The sequence below is a fragment of the Enoplosus armatus genome, chromosome 3, assembly GCF_043641665.1.
Source record: "Enoplosus armatus isolate fEnoArm2 chromosome 3, fEnoArm2.hap1, whole genome shotgun sequence".
Classification (NCBI taxonomy): domain Eukaryota; kingdom Metazoa; phylum Chordata; class Actinopteri; order Centrarchiformes; family Enoplosidae; genus Enoplosus; species Enoplosus armatus.
Genome location: NC_092182.1, coordinates 21,109,806 through 21,132,512, shown reverse-complemented (window position 1 = coordinate 21,132,512; position 22,707 = coordinate 21,109,806). Strand labels below are relative to the sequence as shown.

Below are 22,707 nucleotides of genomic sequence, written 5' to 3'. Positions count from 1 at the left end.
CATACCACCTTAAATGCTAAAGTCTTAGGCAAATTAAAAGTGTCCTCAGACAGTCTATCCAGCTGATTTAGCAGTGCAACATTTGTTAATGAAAAGCAACGACAGGACCTTGGTGTGAGTGCCAGTTTCACCATTACACTTATTAGACCTTCTGGGATTGTTGCCAAAACCTCTGCAGCAAATAGCAGCCAGGCTCCCTTCAAGGAGGACACACCATTTCATTGCCTTTGGCGCTACCCTTGACATAGCAGCAACCAGGCAGTGCTCAGTGCATTACCAACGATTAGAGTAAAACTACCAGATGAGTCAGAGATGCTGCATCACTAAAGCGTCCTGCCTTTTTATGAACTTTCCATCCTGCTGTGCTTGTTTTGCTTCCATTCCCGCTCAAGGGGAGTGATGGAGAAAAGTTTTGATGGGATCCAATTATTCAGCCACAGGATACGTTGTGATTGCCTCGTGCTGGACTTCATAGCAATAAATCATAATAGATGAAACAGAGACACAGAGATAATTCAGCATAGAGAATGGAGGTGGAATATGTGCCTGAAGCAGCCACGAAGATCTGGTTTCATAAAGGTGAACCAATGAATCTAATGAGCCTCAAACATAAAATCAAAACGGAATAAAGAAACAAGGCTATCTAGAGGAATGCAGCCATGCTACACTTACAACGACGATGCTAACGTGCTGATGTTTAGTGGGTATAATGTTTGCCATGTTTACCATGTTCACCATCTTACTTTGGTGTGTTGACATGCTAACATTTGCTAATTAGAGCTAAACACAAAGCATAGCTGAGGCTGATGGGAATGTCATCAGTTTTCAGGTAGTTGTCTATTGGACACGTTTGCTCTGACGATGGCGCTGGATGAAAAGCCGGAGGACTACAATTCATCCGGAAGGGGGACATGAATACTGTAAGTGTACCAAATTTAATGGCAATCCATTCAGTTGTTGACACATTTCACTCAAAACCACAAATATGAGCTTCACGGTGGCACAAGAGAACAAGTCCGGGGATCACCAAAGTCAGTAGGATACTTTGTTTGAGGACCATGAGTATCGGTGCAAAATGTCATGGCGATAGTTAGTAGTTAGTTAATAGTTAATAGATATTTCAGTCTGGACCAAAGTGGTGGACTGACCCACCGACAGACCCGCGTTACCATCCATAGAGACACACTGCACGACTACTACTCTCCATACTGTATGTATCTGACCTATAGTGTATTTATATCTATTCTACTGTCTATACTTGTTCTGATACACTTTATATCTTGGTAACTGCTGCACATGTTCTTAATCTTCATACTGTATATATCTTGGTGTATTCATGTCTACCCTTCACTGTTTATTCTATACATTTGTACATTACTTTGCACTTCACTGCATTTTACTCGTACTTGAGTGATAAAAAAGGTTCAAAGTTAGTGCCTCTTTCATCCAACTGACTAGTTGGTGAACATGAGTATAGCGTGTGCAGTTTACTAAAATCACATCACATGATTTCTTAATTCACAAATTATGACTGTCAAGGTTTCCATAGGAAATTGAATTGAATTAAAGGATTCAAATATATGATACATATATATATATACTTACCTACAGTATACATCAGTGATTTAATAATGGTTTTCATTGAAGTTTTGAAACCTTCTCAGCGCAGGACCCAAATTAGTCAGGAAGTCTCTCGCTCCATGACCCTATTGCAGCATGTCAGCATCCAGGGACCCTCCAGAAGTAGGCCTGAGACCCATTACGGCTCCCAGCACACAGGTTAAAGCTGCACGATGCAAATTGCGCAAGTAGGCGGCTCAAAATGGCAGACATATCCATTCAAAGGACTGTAAATCAGCAGTTAACTGTTCTGATCTGCCTTGATCACTGAATTCTGCCTCTTCATTTTCCAGGTGTGGAGATAGCAGCTAATGAATGCACTTATATTAACTGGTTCTTTAAATCCTCCCATTTTCAGAAGGGCTGCAGATGTCATTGCTCAGTTGTAACACTAGAGGACGCCACACTGAAAGAGTCAGGTTGTTTTTCTTTTTTACTCTAACTGTAGAACTGGGGCACTTTATGACACACTTCCTTACTATCTCTGCACTGTAATACTGAGGATGTATACCAGTGGGAGTCATTATTCTTGTACAAAATCTGTCACCAAAATCTGGTTAATACAATCTGAACATTTTATTCTTTTAAATGTAAATAATGACTTTTACCCCCATTTCACCCTTTCAGTTTCCGAAGGTAACAGAAAAGCACATTTTGCCGGTCGAGCCACTTGTTCCCGAAATAACCCGCACAAGATGGAGCACTGAGGCTAATTTTGTCAGCCTCTGTGTGAACCCATGTGCCTGTGTAACCTGGATATCTCTGGCATCCTGCCCCGTATCACTATGCCAGTAACTCCATGTCCAAATAGTTACAAGATCAGTATTATAGACTGGTATTATTATTATGGAAGTCCTGACATACTGTGATGTACTCTTGGGTCTGTATGAGCCAAATGAATAGTGCTGCTGTCTCCGGATTCTCACTGGTCTGCTGCCAAAAGGGCTTCATACGTTCAGCAGCTGAGAGGAACTGTAGCGGAAAGTAATTAAATCAGTTTGGAGATGCAGTAGCTTTCAGAAGGAGGAAAGGGAAAGGAAGAAAGATCTTTTTAAGTGGGTACTAATTGTAAGGAAAATATGAATTTCATTGTAAAGAAAGGTTCCGTTCAAATACAAGTAAATATTCATTCAGTTATCATTGGAGGCTTTATTCGTATTGTGTGCTTTTTCACAATTTTGCATGTTCAGCTGACCTGCTCTGCACTGACCAAGAACTCTCAGGGTTATGCTTCCAATTAATTTGACTTTATTTATTGGACGGTACCAATCGAAATGTTTCTTCAATTTAGTCACAAATTACGTAGTTCTTTCCAGGAAACATAGTGGAAATTATTTGGAAATATATCAGAAATTACAGGCCTATAAAATAAAGTTTTACCAAACTCAGTTGCTCATTTAAATATGTCAAATAAATATAAAACTATGAAATACAAAATCTCTATAAACTGTACAATTGTACTTCACATGATTGTCTCTATTTTACTGCATTTTATTAATTCCTCATTAAAGCTGTGCACAGATGGAGATATTAATTTAAAGAACACACCGTATTGAAAAAACAAAACCAGAAATTAAATGATTTATTGATATAAACATGTAGATGTTATATGTAGTTCACAGTAAATTCATGCTGTAAAATTCTTGTTAGACCTAGTTAGACTGAAAAGATGAAAAACTTGGGACAACCAGTATTTGGAACATCTGATCATTTAGTTACCGTAGAGAGTGTGTGTGAGTATCGTTGGGGAAAAAGCTGATTATGGACATGGATATGGACTTAATAATGTAGTGATAAAGGCATAAAGCCACAACAATTGTTCATCATAACACAGGGTAACACTCGAAAAGAGGTCACAGGCAACATCATTTTGGTAGTGTGGTCACCAGCCATATGTACATGTTCTTCCAGGAATCCAGCACCTTCCTGTAAAGATAAAGAAGTCATTTTAAAGTAACTTTAAAATTTGTATTCATCATTGTGGATGACAGTTTTAGAAACGCTACAAGTGTCACGCACCTTATGCTGCAAAGGCCTCATTCCTTCTGCTCCTAATTTGGGATTGCAACAGATGAGCAAATAACAACAACAGCTGTTAAAAAGGAGTCAGTACTGCAGTTGTAGAAACAGCAGCGATTCAGAATCACATAAAGTATAAAAGAAAATAATCTTCTGTTTTTAAATATATGTGTTTAAATATATCCAGCAATTCAGCATTGTATAAAACCACAACATTACACAGATTAAAGCTCCAAAATGTTTAAACTGTGTTAGTATTGACTAGTAACCTGCAAATAAAATGCCGTATCTCAGCGTCCTAAAGGAGACTGCTGCTGCTGCTGCTGAGTCAAGGAAATGTGATTAAGTCACCTGACCGAGTGCATGAGGAGCCATTACAGATTTAATTTATGGGCGCTACCTCTTGGACTCTTTCAGAGGCAGAGGCCACCTTTTCCAAGTTTAGTGCCCTCCATGTATGGAAAGTAAGTCATGGAGACGGCAGATGTCACCTCAGGACTCATATAGATCAACCTATCCAATACGTGCAGTTTAATTGTTAAGGTGTCCTTGCATTCATTTCACAAATAGGCCTGCTGTGCAACTGAACTACTGACAACTTACTCCAAATAATAATATAATCCAAATATAATTAGACTATATTCTCATATATGTTTTACAAGATTGACAGGCAAGACACTAATCATTTCTGACCTGTGAGAATGTGAATGTTGACCTATTTCTTGTCTGCATCTGCAACCAACGGCTCTGTTTAACAGAAAGACAAGGTATCAGCTTTCAGAAGACTCAAACATTGGTAAGGCAAGTGCTACAACTTAAATACAATTTTTACACCCATAAATACATTAAAAGGAGATCTGACTTACGTTTGACCTCCAGCTTGCAGCTGACTGTTACTTCTCCGTGATCGTTCTTGGCTTTGCAGGAGTACACACCTCCGTCAAAGTTACCAGGCTTGCGGATCTCCAGAGAGCAGATACCCTGAACGCAGATCTGCCTGAACTTGGGGTCGTCTCCAATAATCATCTGGTTCTTCATCCATATAACCTTGGGCTGTAAAAAAAAAAATGTGATTTTTGCATGTTTTCTTGCAGGAGTATGGTAATAACAACCATCATCTCACAAATAAACGAGCAGCAGTGGTGTTGTGTTATTTATGTTTGTGGTGCTTGGCAAGAAAAAAAACCTTTTGATTGAAGTGGACAAACAGCACACACCCAGTTTGGAAGTTTTAATGGCACTGACATGGTAAGAGCCTCCTGGGGCCCCACAGGGAATGTTATACATGTGACCCTGCTTCCCCACTGACCTGTCACCCTCATGGCCTCTCCTCCTCCTCCTCCCCTTCTTCAACAGCAAAGAATACCAATTCTAGCCTTCTCATCAAGACCATCCACACTACTGTCATGTCTGCGACCCGGTGGGATTATGTGCCCAAACAGGAGGTGAGAGGCTCAGACAGCAGGCTAACAAGGCCAGGTGAAGATTTCATACATTCTCAGCTCTGAGCCAAGCTGCTGACAAGTAGTTTTTAGCACTGGTGCTACAGTATAATCCAGCTAACACTGAATGCACTCTGCTAATGTTTTCTTGCAGCTGTTAGTTTAATGGAAAAATGTCATGATATGAAGCTGGTGGAGCATAAAAAAAGTTACTGTACTTTTGGGGATCCCCTGACGGAGCACAGCAGCTTGGTGCTGTAGCCGACAGTGGTGGCTCTGTCAGCCAGAGAGGTGGTGAACTTGGGCGGCTCGCTGAAGTTGTGTTCCTTGTACTCAGGAGGCTTGTACTCAATACCTGGAGGATGGAAGAGAAACAGACTTGACCATGAAGCTCCTACTGAACACATTAGTTGTTTTTTTTGGCCTATTAGTTTGGTTGATATTGATAATGATATTCTGACACTGTATGAGATGATTTTCATGCTCATCTCTTAACAGTTCTTAGAAATATATATATTAGAATTTCCTTTCTTTTATTTTCCACAAGGTTCAATCTAAAGGTCGGTTGCATTGCGCAATCGAATGTAGGATTACATCTTTGTCGATAAAGGTACCTACTGTATATGAGTAGATGACATTCGGGATCTGTAACAAAATAACCTCAGAGTCTGCTGAAAGTGGACTTTTGATTGTAGATTTGTTATATTTAGTTACATATACTGCTCCTAAAGGTCAAGAATGAACTTTCATACACACATTTGAATCAATTTAACTGAGTGAAAGCCTACAAGCAGACAACAGTAATGTTAATATACATTGCTACTGAATGAATACAGTCGTAAATGTCAGTCGAGGAACAACGAAAGAGAAAGTTACCTGTCTTCACGATCTTGGCCTCCTCCTTTGCAATAGAAGCGTCCTCGCTTATTCCACATTTGTTTTCAGAAAACACTCTGAACTTGTAGGTGTTGCCCATGATGAGGTCAGAGATGGTGGCATTCAGTCTATGGTAATGCTCCAACACAGTGAACCAGTCCTGTAGAAATGATGAATTAGAGGAGGACGTCTTGAGGATTCAGGATTTACTGTTTGTAATTTATCCTTCTGATAATAATCACCGTGTATAATTTATTATGACCTTGCAGTCTGACACCCTTTGATACTGAAAACTTACTCCGGTCTTTTTGTCGGCCTTCTGGATCATGTAACCTGTGATTTCTGTGTTTCCGTTGTCGGAGGGTGGGGTCCACTCCAGAGCGACATTGAAGCCCCAGGTATCCACAATCTTTACACTGGCAGGAGGCCCTGGCAGCTCTGTGAACAACGGGGCACTGATTAGGTATCATAGAGTATTACTTCAACAGTTTTCAATCTCATCAAAATCAAAATAATCTTCCACAACACTTCACTGCATCTCGGACACACCGATCACATTTCCTCTTTTTTTCCTCTCCCAACATTTTGCTCACCGACAATTTGAAGGATGAGTGAAGACTTGTCCTCGAAGTCATCCACCTTCACACTCATCTCATACACTCCAGAGTCATCTCTCTCAGATGCACGAATAAACAGGATGCTGTCTCTGTCAGTGCTGCGGATGTTCACCCTCTTTGTGTCCAGGGGCTGCCCATTCTTTGTCCAGGAGACCACAGGTTTGGGTTTGCCCTGGTATGAATGAAAAAAATAAATCAGACAGTGAATTTTGAAGAGTTACATAGTTTTATTCATCATGCATTTACAGGAAGATACAGCCATCTTCAGCTTACTGTGAAGGGGATGGTCAGGTTGATCTTAGCTCCAACGTTAGCGACGTATCTCTGCCTGAGGTAACGAGGCAAGCGGACCTTCGGGCGATCTGGAGAGAAAAACAATGAATAAAACAACCAGTGATTATTATAGTAAGTCAACATTTATACGCCAGAGCCTTTTTGATTTTTTTTTTTAATCTGCTGGTTCTAAGGGGGGAACAATGAAAGGAAGAAATAATCTGAAAAGGATTTTCAGGATCTGTTAAGAGGCTTTTGGAGTGAAACAAGAGGATTTCACTTTCTTTTGTGACCAACAAATCATGAGGAAATCAATAAACCTGCTGAGCTGATCTGAGCCCATCTTAGCCAGGGATTTTCACTGGTGCCATCAGGGTGTGTGCATGCTTTGACTGGTTTTAAAAGTAACTGTACTGTAAGTCCTTTATCCCTTTTGCTGTGTATATGTCTACTCAACACAATGCAACAGAATATGGAACAATGAGGACGTTGTATTGATGATAATGAAGGTAAATAAAATGAGAATTAGCTCATAATATTGGAAGACAGGAATCTATGAGAAGCAGGATAGTTAATATTTGTTTATGTTTATGTGTATGCATTTGTATGTTTGTATCCGTGTGTTTTTTTGGCCTAAAATATTAATCATAAAATGTTTTCTTAATGCCTTAATAATTGATGTTTTATTTATTCGTTTATTTAATATTCACTGAAACTCATCATACAACTTTTAACAATGTTTTATCAGTGATATGGGTTATCCAGTGTTTTTCTTCCCCCTAGTTTATTGTAGTTTGTTGTCCTATGTGCAGGCTGACAAGTACAATCGCCTTATTGGGACAAATCAAATTGAAGTGACACATGAAATTGGAAAAGTAAGAGGTGTAAATCTGCAGGTAGGGAATCAAAATCATTATAAATAAACAGGCGTGAGGTGCCCTGGTGGCTCATTTAGCAAATATGTGTACCATGTAACTGTGGCTCAGAAGCCACCCTTCTTCATATAACAGATCAGGCCTCTTTTATAAGCTATCCCTCCACTGTGTATTAGCTTGTAAAAATCCCAAAATAGCCCATAAATCATCATAAAAAGAAAATCATGAGGATACTTAGGCACTGTGACGTTTGAAATGACACTTAAGCCTCAGAAGTATCTTGCTGAGGCTCATTTGTAAGAGTGATTTGGTGAGAAGCACCACCTGCTGAGTCCAGCAGAGCAACATTTGTCAGGACTCTAAATAAAGCAAGCGTACTTTAGTATATCACCTCCCCTCGCGACACATGATTGGGAGCTTCAGTTACTCCCACTCACACCAGAATGCATTAAAATCAAACATGAATTACGCAGGATACAGAGACAGCTCCTAATAGCAACTGATGTGCAAACATAAACTGGAACATAAATTATTATCATTAAGAAATACACCACATGTTAAGTGTCTTATCACTTCATACGTAGAGGATTAGGCCTAATGAACATTCTCCCTGTAAAGTCTGTGGCATGTTTCAAAATAAACAGGGAATCTCTGGAAGTGTCATGAGATTTGGGTGCCACCTGAGAAGTTAGATCCATATCCACCCCCACTGCATCCCACCCCCCACCACTACGCAGAGACGGGACACACTGGAATTTACCATCGACCCCCTCTCCTCCCCCACAGCCCCCACCTGCTGGCAGCCAGATCACTTGTCACCATCGATCTTGCGTGAAAGGAGCCTGACACTCCTGCAGCATGAATCCTGGCAGGCATCACAATGCAATGCCAAGCCCTCCACAGAAAAATCCATGTTAATAGCTGAGACATCCCAGCTATTTTTTCCAAAGCTTTGTGGTAATTTTGTCGGAAACCATTCATAAGTTTCTATATGTGGACCGCCTGCTATGGCGAACATGACGGTGAACGTGGACGTGACTATTGAAATATTGCCCGTCCAGCTGGGATCAAGTTGCCGTCCCCTCCCTGTTCAGCTCTCCATTACGCATAACGATGATTTGTGAGTGAGGCCAAAGTAACGCAGCCTCTCCTTTTAAAGCCCTCAGGGTCCAATCATCATTTTCATCATCATCATCTCTTTAGTTATACTGTCTATGATTAACACTGTAAGGTGTATGCCATCAGTAAAACCGTCTACTTAACAAGCGTGTAGTTATCACGCTGTGGTTGGTTGGATCAGTGTTTCAACTCAAAGTGGAAACGAGTGAGAAGACCACAGTTTTACACCGTTAACACTGCAGGTATGTGCCAACAGGACAGCTGAGACGAAAACATTGCTGAGCTGCTTCGGTTTGACTCCTGGACTTTACAAGCCCCCTTTCCTGCAATAAAGGGGCTCTATAACGTTCAGGCCAGACCTGCGTCGAATAGCATGTCCCATATTTGCTTAGCTTATAAACAAATATATAAACAAACAACAAATACAAACAAATATAACAAATATTATAAACTTGTTTAACAGATGGATCAAGTTCATCATGAAGCATGTGAGAGAAAGTTTAATCACATAATACGACTTAGCGTTTTTCTCTTTTGTGGAAGCTTCTTTAACTGTCCTAATATGATAAACCCATTACAAATTAAATTAAAACATTTTTACCAATTCGATCTTAATTATTGGTCATGTGGGAGTTACGGTCCAACATTTTACACTGTGTAGTTACTATTTACATATGTATGGTGTATGTAGTGTTTAGTAACTTTTATTTTTGCTTCACTTTGGATAAAGTAGATGATACACAGAAAAAAAGCCTTCGTTGTTTTGTGGTGTTGATGCCAATGAGTGCCTGTACTTGTGCTCATATTTATCTCACTGTTCTGCATTTACTGCTCATATTGTTTAAAGTATTGTAGTATTTGTTGAAGGTTACTTGTCTGTATGATGCATCTGTTCCTGGCCTTCATTTTGCTGCTGTGACACCTTAACTTCCATGTGTGGGATCAATAAAGTTTATCTTATCTGACATTTTTTGTGATGAAGTGGTAACAGTAAGTTGTTCATTTATCGTGCTGAAAATGTACACTCTGCTGTTACTACATGTTAAGTTGCTGTGCTGGAGTGGATCTCGCTGTCTGTCTTTGTGAACACTTCTTACCAGCAACCTCCTTCACCAGGACAGCCTCGGGGAGGGTAACGGGGGGGCTGCGGCCGCCAGCATTCACAGCCACCACACGGATCTTCAGACGGTCACCGGTGGTCTGGTTCTTGATAACGTAGCGGCAGGACTTCTGCAGATCCTCATTGACTGCTTTCCAGTCCTCAGCTGAGTGGGAAAATTATACAAAATGAAGACAGACTGGTACAATTCACAGAGCTGTTGCTTATCTTGATATTATGGGATAGAGACTGTGATTATATAGGATGCTGACTGTGAGGAGCAGATCTAATTCATACAGAATGAATACATTAGAACAGTAAGCGCTGCTTGTTGTGCAGCTTTGTAACGGAAATAGAGTGATTACGTTTGACACTCATTTCTTGTATTATATATGAAATTGCTGCTCTGTGGGTAATCAGCGTGTCTGCTAAATCAAGCCTACATTGAACTGCCGCTGATATTAGCTTAGGGCTGTAAGTCTAAAAGCAGGACCTCCAGCAAGACCACAGCAGGTCCTGAAATGCCTCTTTCCTTGTAGGGAGAAGTTAGGTAGCTCATGATATAACTCTGCGAGTGACACTTCAGGGACAGCTGCAACCGATATGGCTGACCCACATTAAAACAGCAATTTAACAAGTTCCTGAGTGTATTTAAAAAGCATTTTTAACATTATAGATATAATTATAGATATTAGCAATATAGATGATACAGACATAATGACACTTAACAGAAAAACCTAAAATCAGCTTTCAAAATAATTTAAAGGTCAGCTGACATTTTTGTCAAGGTGTATTAATAATCTGACCCCTTCGGTGCACATGCCAGTATTCAGTGCACCTGGTCCAAAGCAGAGCAGGACTTACTTCCTTCCTTGCAGATTTCAATGGTGTATCCGTCCAGACCGGATGGCCCGACGGTCTCTGGCTGGCTCCAGATGATAGTGACTGAAGTGTCATTCTTATCCTCAACAAACATATCCAGTGGAACACTTGTGGGCTCTGCGGATGCCATAAAAACATTCAGTTATTCAGCAGACACAGAAATGCACAAAATCCTTCAAATCAGAAATCGATTCAAAGTTGAGGTTCACAAGAGGTGATGGCGCACTTCTTTATTTTAACACTGTAATAATAAAAAAAAAAGAACAAGTGATTAAAGTTTTCTTTCTGAATGCTGAATGGAGGGTTACCTTTGGGTGGAGGTGGTGGAGGTGTGGGTGGTTTAGGCTCCTCTGGTGCAGCTTCAGCAGCTTCAGCTGATGTTAAATAGGCATTTGCATTATTATTGGCAGCATGTGATAAGCAGAGCGATGCTACAGCATCAAATAAAGTCAAAGTTATGTACCTCGCAGCTCTCTGTCTCCCTTACTGGGAGGTCAAAGGATTTACAACGCTAATACTTATTTATCCACTTATTTGTCTTACATGACAACATCATCTCAGGTGTTATTGAGAGAGGAGTGAACAGGAGGATGTTCTGTTTTTGAAGGTTGGTTTACCATCAGCAGGTGCTTCAGAGTCAGCAGCGGGAGCAGCATCCCCTGTGGCTGGAGCGGCAGCAGCTATTATTAAATGTTAGATATTAATAATAGTTAGTTTTACTGTAGGTAGACAGCTCAAGATTTAATAATACTTATATAAGATGTCTGTCTGGTGCTCTTTTTTACCATTAGCAGGGGCTCATATTAGAGATTAGAAGATATTAGTGTGGCTAACTTTATTATAGGAGGTTCAAGTTTTAATAATACTTATAAAAGATCTCTGTTAATCCACTGATAATCCTCCATCAGCAGGAGCAGCTGATATTAGTGGTTAGAAGATGTCAGCAGGCTGTAACATTTTGAAAAAATTACATGACATTTTCAAAATGTTATGAAAGAGGTTGAATCTAAAGGGAAAAGTTAAAATGAGCAGAAATGGGTGAGTTAGGTGGTAGCTAAGTAGTAGAGTGAGATACTCCTCTCAGGGTGTCATACGATCAGCAGCAGCTTCATCAGTGGCAGCAGCTGGTGTAGATGTTAGATGTTAGAATGAGGGCTGAATCAATGTACAGGACAGGCGTTGTTAATATGCGTCATATACATCAGTCATGTAGAGTACAGCTAACCAGTCTCACCACCTTGAGTGTTTTTAGGTAACTTATTTTGATGTTTAGGTTTGTTAATGTTTGCTTGTTGGGCGTCAAGATGGAGCTTTCACTGAGGTATAAAAGCGCATATTAGCAACGACTTTACAAGTTAACGCCACAGTTTAGCTGAAGGGAGGCAATGCGCCCTTAAAAGAAAAGTAAAAGAATAAGACTTCCGGTAACTTTTGGAAATGAGGTAGTCAGACGTAGAAAGAGTCCAAGCCGGTGGTTTATGCAGGAACCATGCAGTCTCCTTACCAGCAGCACCTTCACACTGGCGCACCAGCGCACGTGCGTAACGGTTACCGCGCACTTACCACGAGACGAACCGACTACCTTGGCTTACATTAAAACAACAAATCCGAGGCTCAACCACTGACAATGCAATGAGGGTTGACTGTGTGCAGTTTAACCGACAACAACTCATGGCTCACACGCCGCTGCGCTCGGTGCATTACCATCTGCGGGTGGAGGGGTGGGGGCTTTGGGCTCCTCAGCTGGCGGGGCGGCAGGGGCCTCTCCCTCGGCAGGGGCCGCCTCAGCAGGTGCAGCTTCGCCCTCAGCGGGTGCTGGGGCGGCCTCAGGGACGGCCTCTGGGGCGGGTTCGGGAGCCGGCTCGGGAGCCTTCTCCTCCTCCTTCTTGGCTGGTTCTTTCTTAGCCGCCTTCTTGATTGGGGCAGGCTTGGACGGCATGTTGGAGGTTGCAGCTAATTCCCAACTCGGTTAAGTCCTTAAAACTGGATCCAATGCCGCAATTGCTGAGGGGGTGGCAGGCTTATATAGGGCTCAACAGATTCAGGCACCGCCCCCTAATGAATTACATGTAACAGATACTGGGCTCCATGTATGACTCAGACCACCATGTCTGTTTGTCTCACTCATCAACACTCACTGTGCATCATTTAATGTCCCAAACAGACTGTGGCCTAGCTAAATGATAATACATAAATATATGTATATATAATATATATATATATATATATACACACGTGTATGTCTTTATGATCCCATGTGTAATAAGTTTTTTTTGTTACTGAAAAACAACTTGATTTTTAACATTTGATCATCATCATGATGGGCCTTCATGATTACTTAAAGCAAATACATTACTACATTATCTTTCATAGGTCTTAACAACAGGTCAAATTGACACACAAGAAGCAACAGAATAAATATAACATGTATTTTATTGATTCCAACAACCAGTGATAGGTGGATGAAAGCCTTCAGAAACATGCCTTATCCATGTATTGGACCCAACTCTGAAGAAATATACCTTTCTCTCAAGGATGACCCCCCCCCCTCTCTCCTCAGTGATTGTTGCCGCATCCAGAATGCTGACCTATTTACAATCTTTACAATGATGTCCTGTACAAAATAGAGAAATTAAGTTTTACAAAGGATTCTTTAGAAAAAAAAGAAAAGAAATATCAAATATTTGAGTATTAAAAAGGAAAAAACATTATCTAGAATGATTTTCCTAAACAATACATTAACGTTAATGTTTTTTTCTCATCACACAGCAAGTTTACATGCATTTACAACACTTATAAACCCTTAACATTTGTACGTCAGTGACATTAGATACCGCATAACATTTTTTTAAATCTTAGTTTAGTCCACAACAAGCTTTGCAAAAATGACTATTCAGCAACCTGTATTGGCCTAAAATATCAGATTGACATCTTTATCTGGTTTGATTCTACTTTAAATCAACTATGCAAACAGTGAAGTGCTGATTCTTGCTGACTATTTCAAGCTCAAAATTCGATTTTTAATCTTTTTTTAAATTTGTTTATCGTCATTTGACCATTTACAAGTCCAGTCATGATACTTTTGTTGCCATTCATAAGGACAAAACACATAACACAGCTTCCAAACAGCTTAATTTATATAACTACATCTATGAACCCTGTTCTCAACGCAACGCCAAACAAATCTTCCTCTCTTTAAGGCTCTGTATCACCTGCTTAAACAAGCCTCCGCTTTTATCCCGTGATGCAATTTGGTCCAAATTAAGAACTCAAAGACAGACCAGATGAAAACACACCGCGTTTGTTCGTGAAGTTCAGACATTTGCTGATTGCCAACACCAGTAGAAGTTGCTGCATAGTCCTGATACACTAGTAAGCAAACACAAATCACAGCTACTACAGAGCAACAGGCACAACAACCAGTGAATGAGATGAGAAGCTTGAGCTGATGGCTTTTGTTAACCTGCAGAAACAGACCAGGGTGGGGTTGGTAATACTGTCTAATACCTGAAATATTTACAATAACTGACATTATTCTCAATCAGCATGTAACCAGTGTGAGAGTCACTGGCCATTTGCATCTTTTTGCTCTTTGATGTCTTCAATTCATTCATTTTTTAGTTTACATGTGACCAATCAGAGCTGCGGATTAGCTTGAAGTTTTGTTATCAGCCGTATGCAAACAGTGCAATAACGAAGCAAAAAGCAGCTCAGACACAATTTCAAATGTCAAACGTTCTAATCAAGCTGTCATAAAAGTGGTCTGACATTCATTTACAGGATTTATGTACATGTGAAGTTTAGTCTGAGCACCTGAACAATGACGCAGCTTGGGATGAACAGGTGAAATATTTCGGCACCACTTGCACAAAAACGTGCTTTGTCAGTCATTTACTACACAAAGCACCTTAAAAAGTGTTTAAATCTTTTGCTTTTTACTCTTGCCTTGGAACAAGTACTCTCCATAATCAGTTTGTTACTGTGTCGTGTACCCAAAGTGTTCTTAAATATGAATACTGTACGACATCAACATGGGCATACACCATTACAATGTCTCACATGACTTCACTGTCTCTACGTAATGTCTTCAACACTTCTTCAACAACACGTCCTAAAAAATATCAGAAATTTCTTTAGCGGTTGACAGCTCTGTGACACAAAACTAACCTACCCTGAAAGTCTACAAGATCTTTACTCAACACTACAACAGTTCGGGACATTGTTAAAGAGCACCATAAACCTAAATGATGATAATAACCATGAGTGACATTAAGAATGAGATTTTCAATTATGTTTAAGTGCATGAACTGTCGCAAATGAAATGGGCATAGGTAGCTTTAAAGTCACTCTACTCAGCCATTGTTAAAAGTGTTTTGCAGTGGAGCTTTGTGATAAGGCTTTCTTTAAAAAGCACCTACTAGATGACGGATACTGTTAAATGGTTGTTTTATAAGTGTTTTCTATACATTCATAATTGAACTTAGACCCCTAACTTGACAGTCAATATGCATGATTTAAGTACAGTATTTGGTTCAGTATATTAGATATTTGCACCAACTAATATAGATAAAATAACTGCGATGTAGCCTGATTGTATGTACATAATATATATAGTTACTACTCTGAATATGTGGGGGATAGATTTGAAACAAATGTACACTTTCCTGGATAAATGTTATAGAAAAAAATCTGAATTCACAATCAAAATCTGGATTCAAATAGCATTTGCTCGATCTGTTTAGTCAGAGGGTGTTTGTTATGTTATATAGTATCCCTGTGTATCTAATACCTGATATATATGGCAACATTGGTGACACCACTTGTTTTACATAAAGGAGTTCATAAAACTTAATTAAGTGCTTGGAAAATATGGTACTGTGCAGCGACAAAGTGATAAACTCACATCACTGATAAATAACTTTTGTTTTATGCAAAAGAGTATGACAGCAAGTTTAATTGTTTAACCACAAAAATGATAAAGAAGATGTAAAAAAAAATATGTGAAAACGTACACTGATAATTTATCCTGGAATATTTTATCATTTTATATATTGTAAAGAAAAGATGATTCATATAAATAATATAGAGAATTGAAGAAATAACTGATTTCTGACCATCTTAGCTGGGATGATATTGATGAAAGCACCAGTATACTCTGCTGAAGTTGAGGTGACACTGACGTCTTTGTTCTTAAGGCATTTTGCTTGTTTCACCTGCTCGGGTTGTAAAGTTCAGGATTGCATATGTATAAGATTTGGCCTTTGAAGACTTATACAGTAGATATGTACCAAAGAACTTTGCGATAAACAGTAACATCTGTCATGCTGTCATACTCTTTTCCAAAATTAGTCATCATAATTGAGATTAGCTCCTGTTGACAAGCACTCCATATCCCACGATGCACAGCAGCACACAACGGGATGGCCTGCGTGTGCTGTTGCAGAATCACCTGAAGTCTGAGTGCTGAGACGATGAGTTTCATAGTGATCTATTAGCACCGATCTAAGAGTACTGAGGGCTAACATGGCGGTAAAGGGATGTGAACTGAAGTGAATGTCATCCAGTCAAATATATAGTAAAGTCATACAATATAGCTTTTCATCCAATGCTTGTGAAGAGAGTTTTGAAAATACTGTATGTATTAGGATGATTTGTAATTACCCAGTTAGACTTTTAACCTACTGCGGGAATGACCGTTTAAATCACCCTACAACCATTTCTGAGGGTTCATTTGTTCCTGAATGTGCACTGCGTCATTACAGTGGGCAAAAAAAAAAAAAAAAAATTGAAGTGCTAAGTGTGAAGTCTAAGCTTTGTGTTCAAAGTTTAGGCAGGCTAGGGTCTTCTTTGTCTGGGGATTCAATGTAATTGGCAGCCTCTTGGAGTTTCAAAAGCATTGCCATCTACAACAAAGAAAAGAGAGAGTCGAGAAATCAGCAATCCGAAAAGGATCCATTTCAGTTTTAGGTGTTAAACAAGGCTGATAATTCTGACAAAAATCACAAGAAAAGACCATGAAGAGTTCTCTCTTACCAGTGGATCAGATTCCATGGAGCTGGGAGGAGTCTCTTTGTGAGGCCTCTCCTCGCAGGGCTGACCAGGGCTGCTGGAGCCAATGCTGGGGGGAGGCAGGTGGAACAGCTTCGCCTGGTCCTGCTGGGCAGACGGCCAAGGCAGGGTGCCCCTCACCCACTCCACTGGGTCCTCCCACACCGCCTTCTGTCCGTGGACCTGTGTCACAACACACCAGCAACAGTAAAATTAGAGCGCAGCTTTTCCTGTGAGAGGGAAGCCACAAGCACTTTGTGAGGAAGCATCTAATTCTAGCTGGAGACCATTTTCTAGATCTCTTGACTGTGGTTTTTCACCTTGATGCCGTCCTTGGCCCCCTCTTGCAGGTACGGGATAATAGAGTGGTTCCAAAGGTCAATGAACCATGATCGAAACTCATCCACCGTGACTGGGCAGGACAGGAAAAAGCAGGGGCCTGAGGAGACACGGTAGGAGGCAGAAGAACATTAAGGACACACACTGAGAAAAATTCGGCATCAAATTCGGTTCTACAAAATAAAAATGCAGCTTTCTTCAGCCCTTAAGTCATGCCCTGCCCTGATAAGAGTGTGTTTCATACCAATGAGGAAGTCCGATGTGCTGTGCTTCTCCAGGAAGGTGTGCAGATGATACCACAGTTTGGGCACCCAGTCTAAGACCCTGATCAGGTCCTCATTGGTCAAGCTTCTCTCATCCTCAGACTCCATCAACTTCCTGTGCAAATAGCGCACCAGGAAGCCGTTGGCTGGCTCCACATTGTTGGAGAAGGTCACCATCCTGACACGATGAAAAGCACATGACAAAAGTCAATCAAAATACAGACCGATATGTGTGTACATCAGTTGGCCAGTTTGTTAGCTGCATATGGGATTAGCTATGTCATTATCCCTCTTACACACATCAACATTAGATCCTTGAGTTTACGGTTTAAGTTAGACTCATAGTGATGGACTAATGGAAAACTGGATTGAGATCTAAAAACGTCACTTCCTACATTTTAACTATGGAAACAACCAGAAGTAATGATTTACAAACAAGTTCTTATTTCAGTCTTCACGTAGCTATATAAACATAAATGTATTAAAAAAACAAACAGCTGCTATTGCAATCTCTCATCATCGGTTTGATTCAACAAAATATTGTTAATTTGATAGTTTCACAGTCAAATCTTTTATTTTTTGTTTGATGTGTTTTCTGTTTTTGGTAGGGTTTTTTACTATTCTCAGGTTAAAATGTTACTTGAATAATCTCAAGTGCAAGTAACTGTGAGATGTTCATTATTGTTGTCCAACTTTAGACTAAGTCCTGACTGTCACTTACTATGCAGAAATTTGTGGTGTGTTATTTTACAGATATTACACTTTCTGTGTCTCAGCCAAAACAGAGTAAATTCATTGTTGGTATTCATGGCACTGAGGGAAATCAAACAGTATTAAATCATACTGTATCGGATAACATATAAACACATTAACTTACACTTTACTATTGATCTGCTTTTATTGTATTGACTTGTTTACTCCACAGTGAGCTGCAAATGTAACTTCAGTAGTAATCAGAAACAAATTTAGCTGTAACACATAAGACAATAACGCAGAAGAAGAAAATCCCACGTTCGTTCCTTTAACCCACCTGAAGCTGAGATGGAGGCCGTGGTTCGCTATCATCTTCACTGGCTGATTGCTTGTTCCAATAATGTACGGACTAAGGGCGGGAACAATATTACAGTTTAGGTCACATTAAACGATCACATAAATACTCCTGCACCATTGTTTAAGTCTGTGTATGTGGAGCTTACCATTTGTGATATTTGCAGGTGAGAGCACCATTGACAAGCTCACTGATGGAAGCAGGGTCATGAATATCATCCAGAATGACTACCAGCGGTGTTTCTGACGTGCTGGTTTCCCGATCGATTTGATTGGCCAGGTTGGAAAGATAAAGCTGCAGATCCTGCGGAGAGAACGGAGAGAGAGAGAGCGACGAGAGATGACTAAAGGAAGCTGACAACACGACACAAGAAATAATCCACTGTTGCACAGATTCACACAGGTCGTCAGCTTCTGTCACCTTGCATGACTGGCGGTGCATGTTGAAAGTGACCACGATGCCCTCTGTGACTTCGCGGGCGCTGCGGTCCACCAGGTACTCAGCCAGCCGGGAAGCGAGGTAGCTCTTACCCGTCCCGCTCGGTCCAGACAGGATGAGACGGCGGTGTTTGAGTAGCAGACTGATGTAGTGTTGCATCATGGGTTTAGGAATGAGGGTCTCGAATACCAGGTTGTCCACACACTTCTCCTTCAAACCTGAACATAGTGAGGAAAAGTGAGAATGGACTGTGCTGTAATAAGCAATGAGGTTGATGACTATCTGCCAATTACCCAGCACAAATTAGAACTGGTGATAAACTGTAGTGTGATACATGACATTTTAGCTCTTCTGTTAATATCTATTCCAAAACGAACATCACCATCACAAAGAGGAGGAGCCTGGGTAATAAGATGTGGTGAAAATGGATTTATATCACCTTGAAGGTCCTTCATAGGCAACATGGAGTTCAAGCATTTTGCTCTGAAAATAACTTTGCATCAAGTGTAGGGAGTCTGTGCACCCCCCCCCCCCCCCCCCCCCACCAGCCTGCAGGAGTCTAATGTTCCACCTTAACATCTATGGGGCCCATGTGTCTGAGGCTAGTCCACCAGCTGGGCCTCGCTGCATTGAGATCATGTTACCCAGAGCCCTGTCTGGGCTGCCGCTGCTTTCCCAGCTCTCCTAGCACTTCGCTCCTTGCATTCCTGCATGCAAAAGTTGGAGAGGGGTCGACTACCAAACCAGACCCCCGATTCTCCTCACTGATCACAGCTCTGGTTTAGAATCACTGATGGGCTCCACATATGTGCTACTCGCAAACCAAAACAATGCTGTTACAGAAATATAATGTATGTAAGACAGATAAATCTGTACTAGTAGTGATAATGTTAAATTTGCATGCATACTCTGACCAAATAAATCTACACTGTGGCTATTTCCAGAAAAACAAAACATAATGTTGTTAAACTGACGAGTTCATCAGCTGCCACGGGGTTATTTGAGTTTATGTTTTGGGGACAGCTCAAAGTTCAATGTAACTGAACGCACGTTGGACGTAATGAGTTGTAAAGCATAAAGAGCAACACTGGATCAAATGGTAATAAAGACAGACAGGCCCAAATGTAGTCGCTCTGATAAGCAGACAGACATGAGGATTTGCACTCAGTCCAGACTTGATTAGCACAAATTCAGATTGACTAGAGGTAAAAAAGCATCTCTTGCTTTGTTTTTCCAAAATAATATCTTTGAGCCTGTTCTATAGTCTTCACAAAATCAATGCTTTGACAGTGAAATTGTTCTCTAAATCTAAATGCTACTTATGCCGCCTGAATTAATTTACTTCCAAATGTGAGGAAGTAAATCTTCAATCTTCAACCTCATATGATTTTATATGTCACAGTTATATAAAATGTTTTGCCACAAACCTTTCAGAGCGACTGTGATGCCACTGGGGCCTCGGGACATGCAGCGAGAGGGCTGTGTCTCTGGAACTTCTCCTCCCAGCACTCTCTTAATGTGGCCCATACTGTAACTGTAGATGGAGTCTGTAGACAGGCCCAGACTGGAAGTGGGATCCACCTTGGCTATGTACACCTGGAATAAAAAGGAATGGGTGAAAAAGAAAAGTTAATCTATCTAAATAGGATTTAATGTGTGCTTTAGTGTGTGTAGACAGACAGTGCCCCTTGTAATGGTTCAGAGCTAACTTCCAATACCTGTCAAGGTGAAAGTAAACTCGATATGTAAATGGGGTTTACGACCTGCTCGTGAGCTCTTAGGTTTTATTGGGCACCTACATACTACGAAGTAAACTAGCAATTCCCTACAAGCAAGCCGTGGACAATCTTGTTTGATGACCTGCCAACATGTTGCAGTAAATTCAAATACCTCTTTTGAGATTTCTGAGATTGTCCATTTTCATGAAACCAGGATTCCAACGTGCTTCCATACGCAATCTCTGCATCTCAGTTTTCACCAGCTTGCAAAATTTAATGTGGCAGCTGGGTCAGGAGTGTGAGCATGCTTGATGCAAACTGTGCATTCAGTTCATGGATGGGTCAGAATGAATGAATGAAGCCGTCAGAAGAAAGCGACTCACCTTGAAAGCCTGGCTTACTGCTGAATCCAGCATGGGCCAGTCCATCCTGCCGTTCACCCTGACAGTGCCGACGAAGAAATCCTGCTGTTTGACCTCCTGTTGATACAAAGTGCAACAAACAGGTGATACAACGATTTAAAATCATGTTTATTGTTTATTGAAAGATGACAGACAACATACTTACATCTTTGAAGACATGTAAGTCTGCAACACAAATCACCACCCTGACACGGTGATCATCTCTCTGCGAGGAAAGACTGAGAGAATCTGCAGAGTGGATGTCTGCTGAGGAGTAGATTTCAAAAAAAGAGGAAAGAAAAACAAACAGAAAAGATAGATCATGTAGCATGTGTGACACAAGTGAGAACAAGATATAAGCAACAGCTTTTTGCGTTTGTTTTATAGTTTTAGTTCATCAGCACTGTGCCTCTCGAAGGTCATAAAATACCCTGAATGTCAAACTCTAAATGAAAGCACAGATTAATAATTGATATTGGAAAAATAGGGAAATTACTATAATACACCTTCTGTTTATACATTAGATAGTGCACAAAATGAATGAGAGGATTTATGAGAGGGCAGGAGGATCTGCTTTACTCAAATGTAAACTGCACCTGAGTAAAGTATTAACTATAAATGTCTTATGTGTCTTACACACATAAAGTATACACAATCATTAGGTAAAGTAATTAAGTAATGTGTTTATAGAAAGGTAATACACTACATTCATTTCACTAATTTGTGATTCATAGTGTAAACAGATAGTTTACATTATGAATTACACAGTGAACAAATAGATAGTATTTACAATTCATTCATTTTCTATCATGCGTGTATAAATACCATTTAATCCAAGTGCTGGTCCTACTTGTCTTACACACTGGTGAAACCATTCTGACTCTACATTGTCAACATGTCAGAAGTCGAACTGTACCTGAGCTGCTCCCCTCACTCAGCCCTCTGCTGTAGCTTTTGGGCATGTGCATGGCTACCGACTGTCGAGGTGATGAACTTCCCAGAGCGGTGAGACCTGAGGACTGGGAGGCGGAGCTGGAGGGTCCAGGAGATGGACAGGGGGACAGACCACCCGTCTTCAGTTGGTCATTCTCAGCCTTCAGGTTCTCCACCGTCACCTACAGACAAAAACACAATTGTTTGCAATTGTTGCTGCAATTTTCACACATTACAGTGCCGCTTCCACAATACGACTGCAGAGGTGATGCTTTTGTGAGTGCATATTAAAAAGATTTCTAATATTGAAGGTAATATTTGTTGGAATATTTAAGTTTAAAAACATTAACTATCACAAGACCAATTTTAGACACACACATTAGACATCAAACTAGAAAATAAATGACTTTACAAGGTGAACCTTGGCATGCAACTATAATTGTAGAAAAGCAAATCCAGAAAACAAGTAGATCGTATGGATGTAAGTCAAACCAATACTCCAAGTTGAAGATATATTTTATTAAAACCAAAAATATCTGCAAACAGTAAACTAAAAATGTCCTCGACTTTCTCCACATATTTTCACACAGTGTGGAGTATTAAAAGTTTGGCATCCAAATCATTTTTACCAACTCAACAGATGAACTGCAGGAACTAAAAGTGTTTTAACAAGAAAGTTTTGTGGAAGTAAAAATAA

At 40.3% G+C, this 22,707-nt stretch overlaps 2 protein-coding genes across 2 annotated transcripts in view; both read right to left on the bottom strand.

The window, feature by feature from the left end:
* Nucleotides 1–3,209: 3,209 nt before the first annotated feature.
* On the bottom strand, nt 3,210–12,761 carry mybphb (myosin binding protein Hb). The gene is made up of 14 exons (XM_070902443.1): nt 12,527–12,761; nt 11,440–11,487; nt 11,131–11,172; nt 10,805–10,939; nt 9,939–10,106; nt 6,848–6,936; nt 6,551–6,746; nt 6,256–6,395; nt 5,958–6,117; nt 5,300–5,436; nt 4,506–4,692; nt 4,333–4,386; nt 3,640–3,671; nt 3,210–3,546 (listed from the first exon to the last, which is right to left on the bottom strand). Exons 1-12 carry the CDS (start codon nt 12,759–12,761, stop codon nt 4,355–4,357), a joined length of 1,569 nt encoding a protein of 522 aa, XP_070758544.1. The 3' UTR covers nt 3,210–3,546; nt 3,640–3,671; nt 4,333–4,354.
* A 3,880-nt stretch (nt 12,762–16,641) lies between these two features.
* nav1b (neuron navigator 1b) overlaps nt 16,642–22,707 on the bottom strand; it is a 50,806-nt gene continuing 44,740 nt past the window's right edge. Inside the window, exons 24-34 of the mRNA XM_070902024.1 lie at nt 21,994–22,192; nt 21,244–21,341; nt 21,060–21,155; nt 20,386–20,554; nt 18,941–19,176; nt 18,669–18,823; nt 18,503–18,574; nt 17,454–17,650; nt 17,191–17,309; nt 16,856–17,053; nt 16,642–16,725 (exon numbers count right to left, since the gene is read on the bottom strand). Coding sequence (XP_070758125.1) covers nt 16,642–16,725; nt 16,856–17,053; nt 17,191–17,309; nt 17,454–17,650; nt 18,503–18,574; nt 18,669–18,823; nt 18,941–19,176; nt 20,386–20,554; nt 21,060–21,155; nt 21,244–21,341; nt 21,994–22,192 — 1,623 coding nt within the window. The remainder of the gene's footprint in view (nt 16,726–16,855; nt 17,054–17,190; nt 17,310–17,453; nt 17,651–18,502; nt 18,575–18,668; nt 18,824–18,940; nt 19,177–20,385; nt 20,555–21,059; nt 21,156–21,243; nt 21,342–21,993; nt 22,193–22,707) is intronic.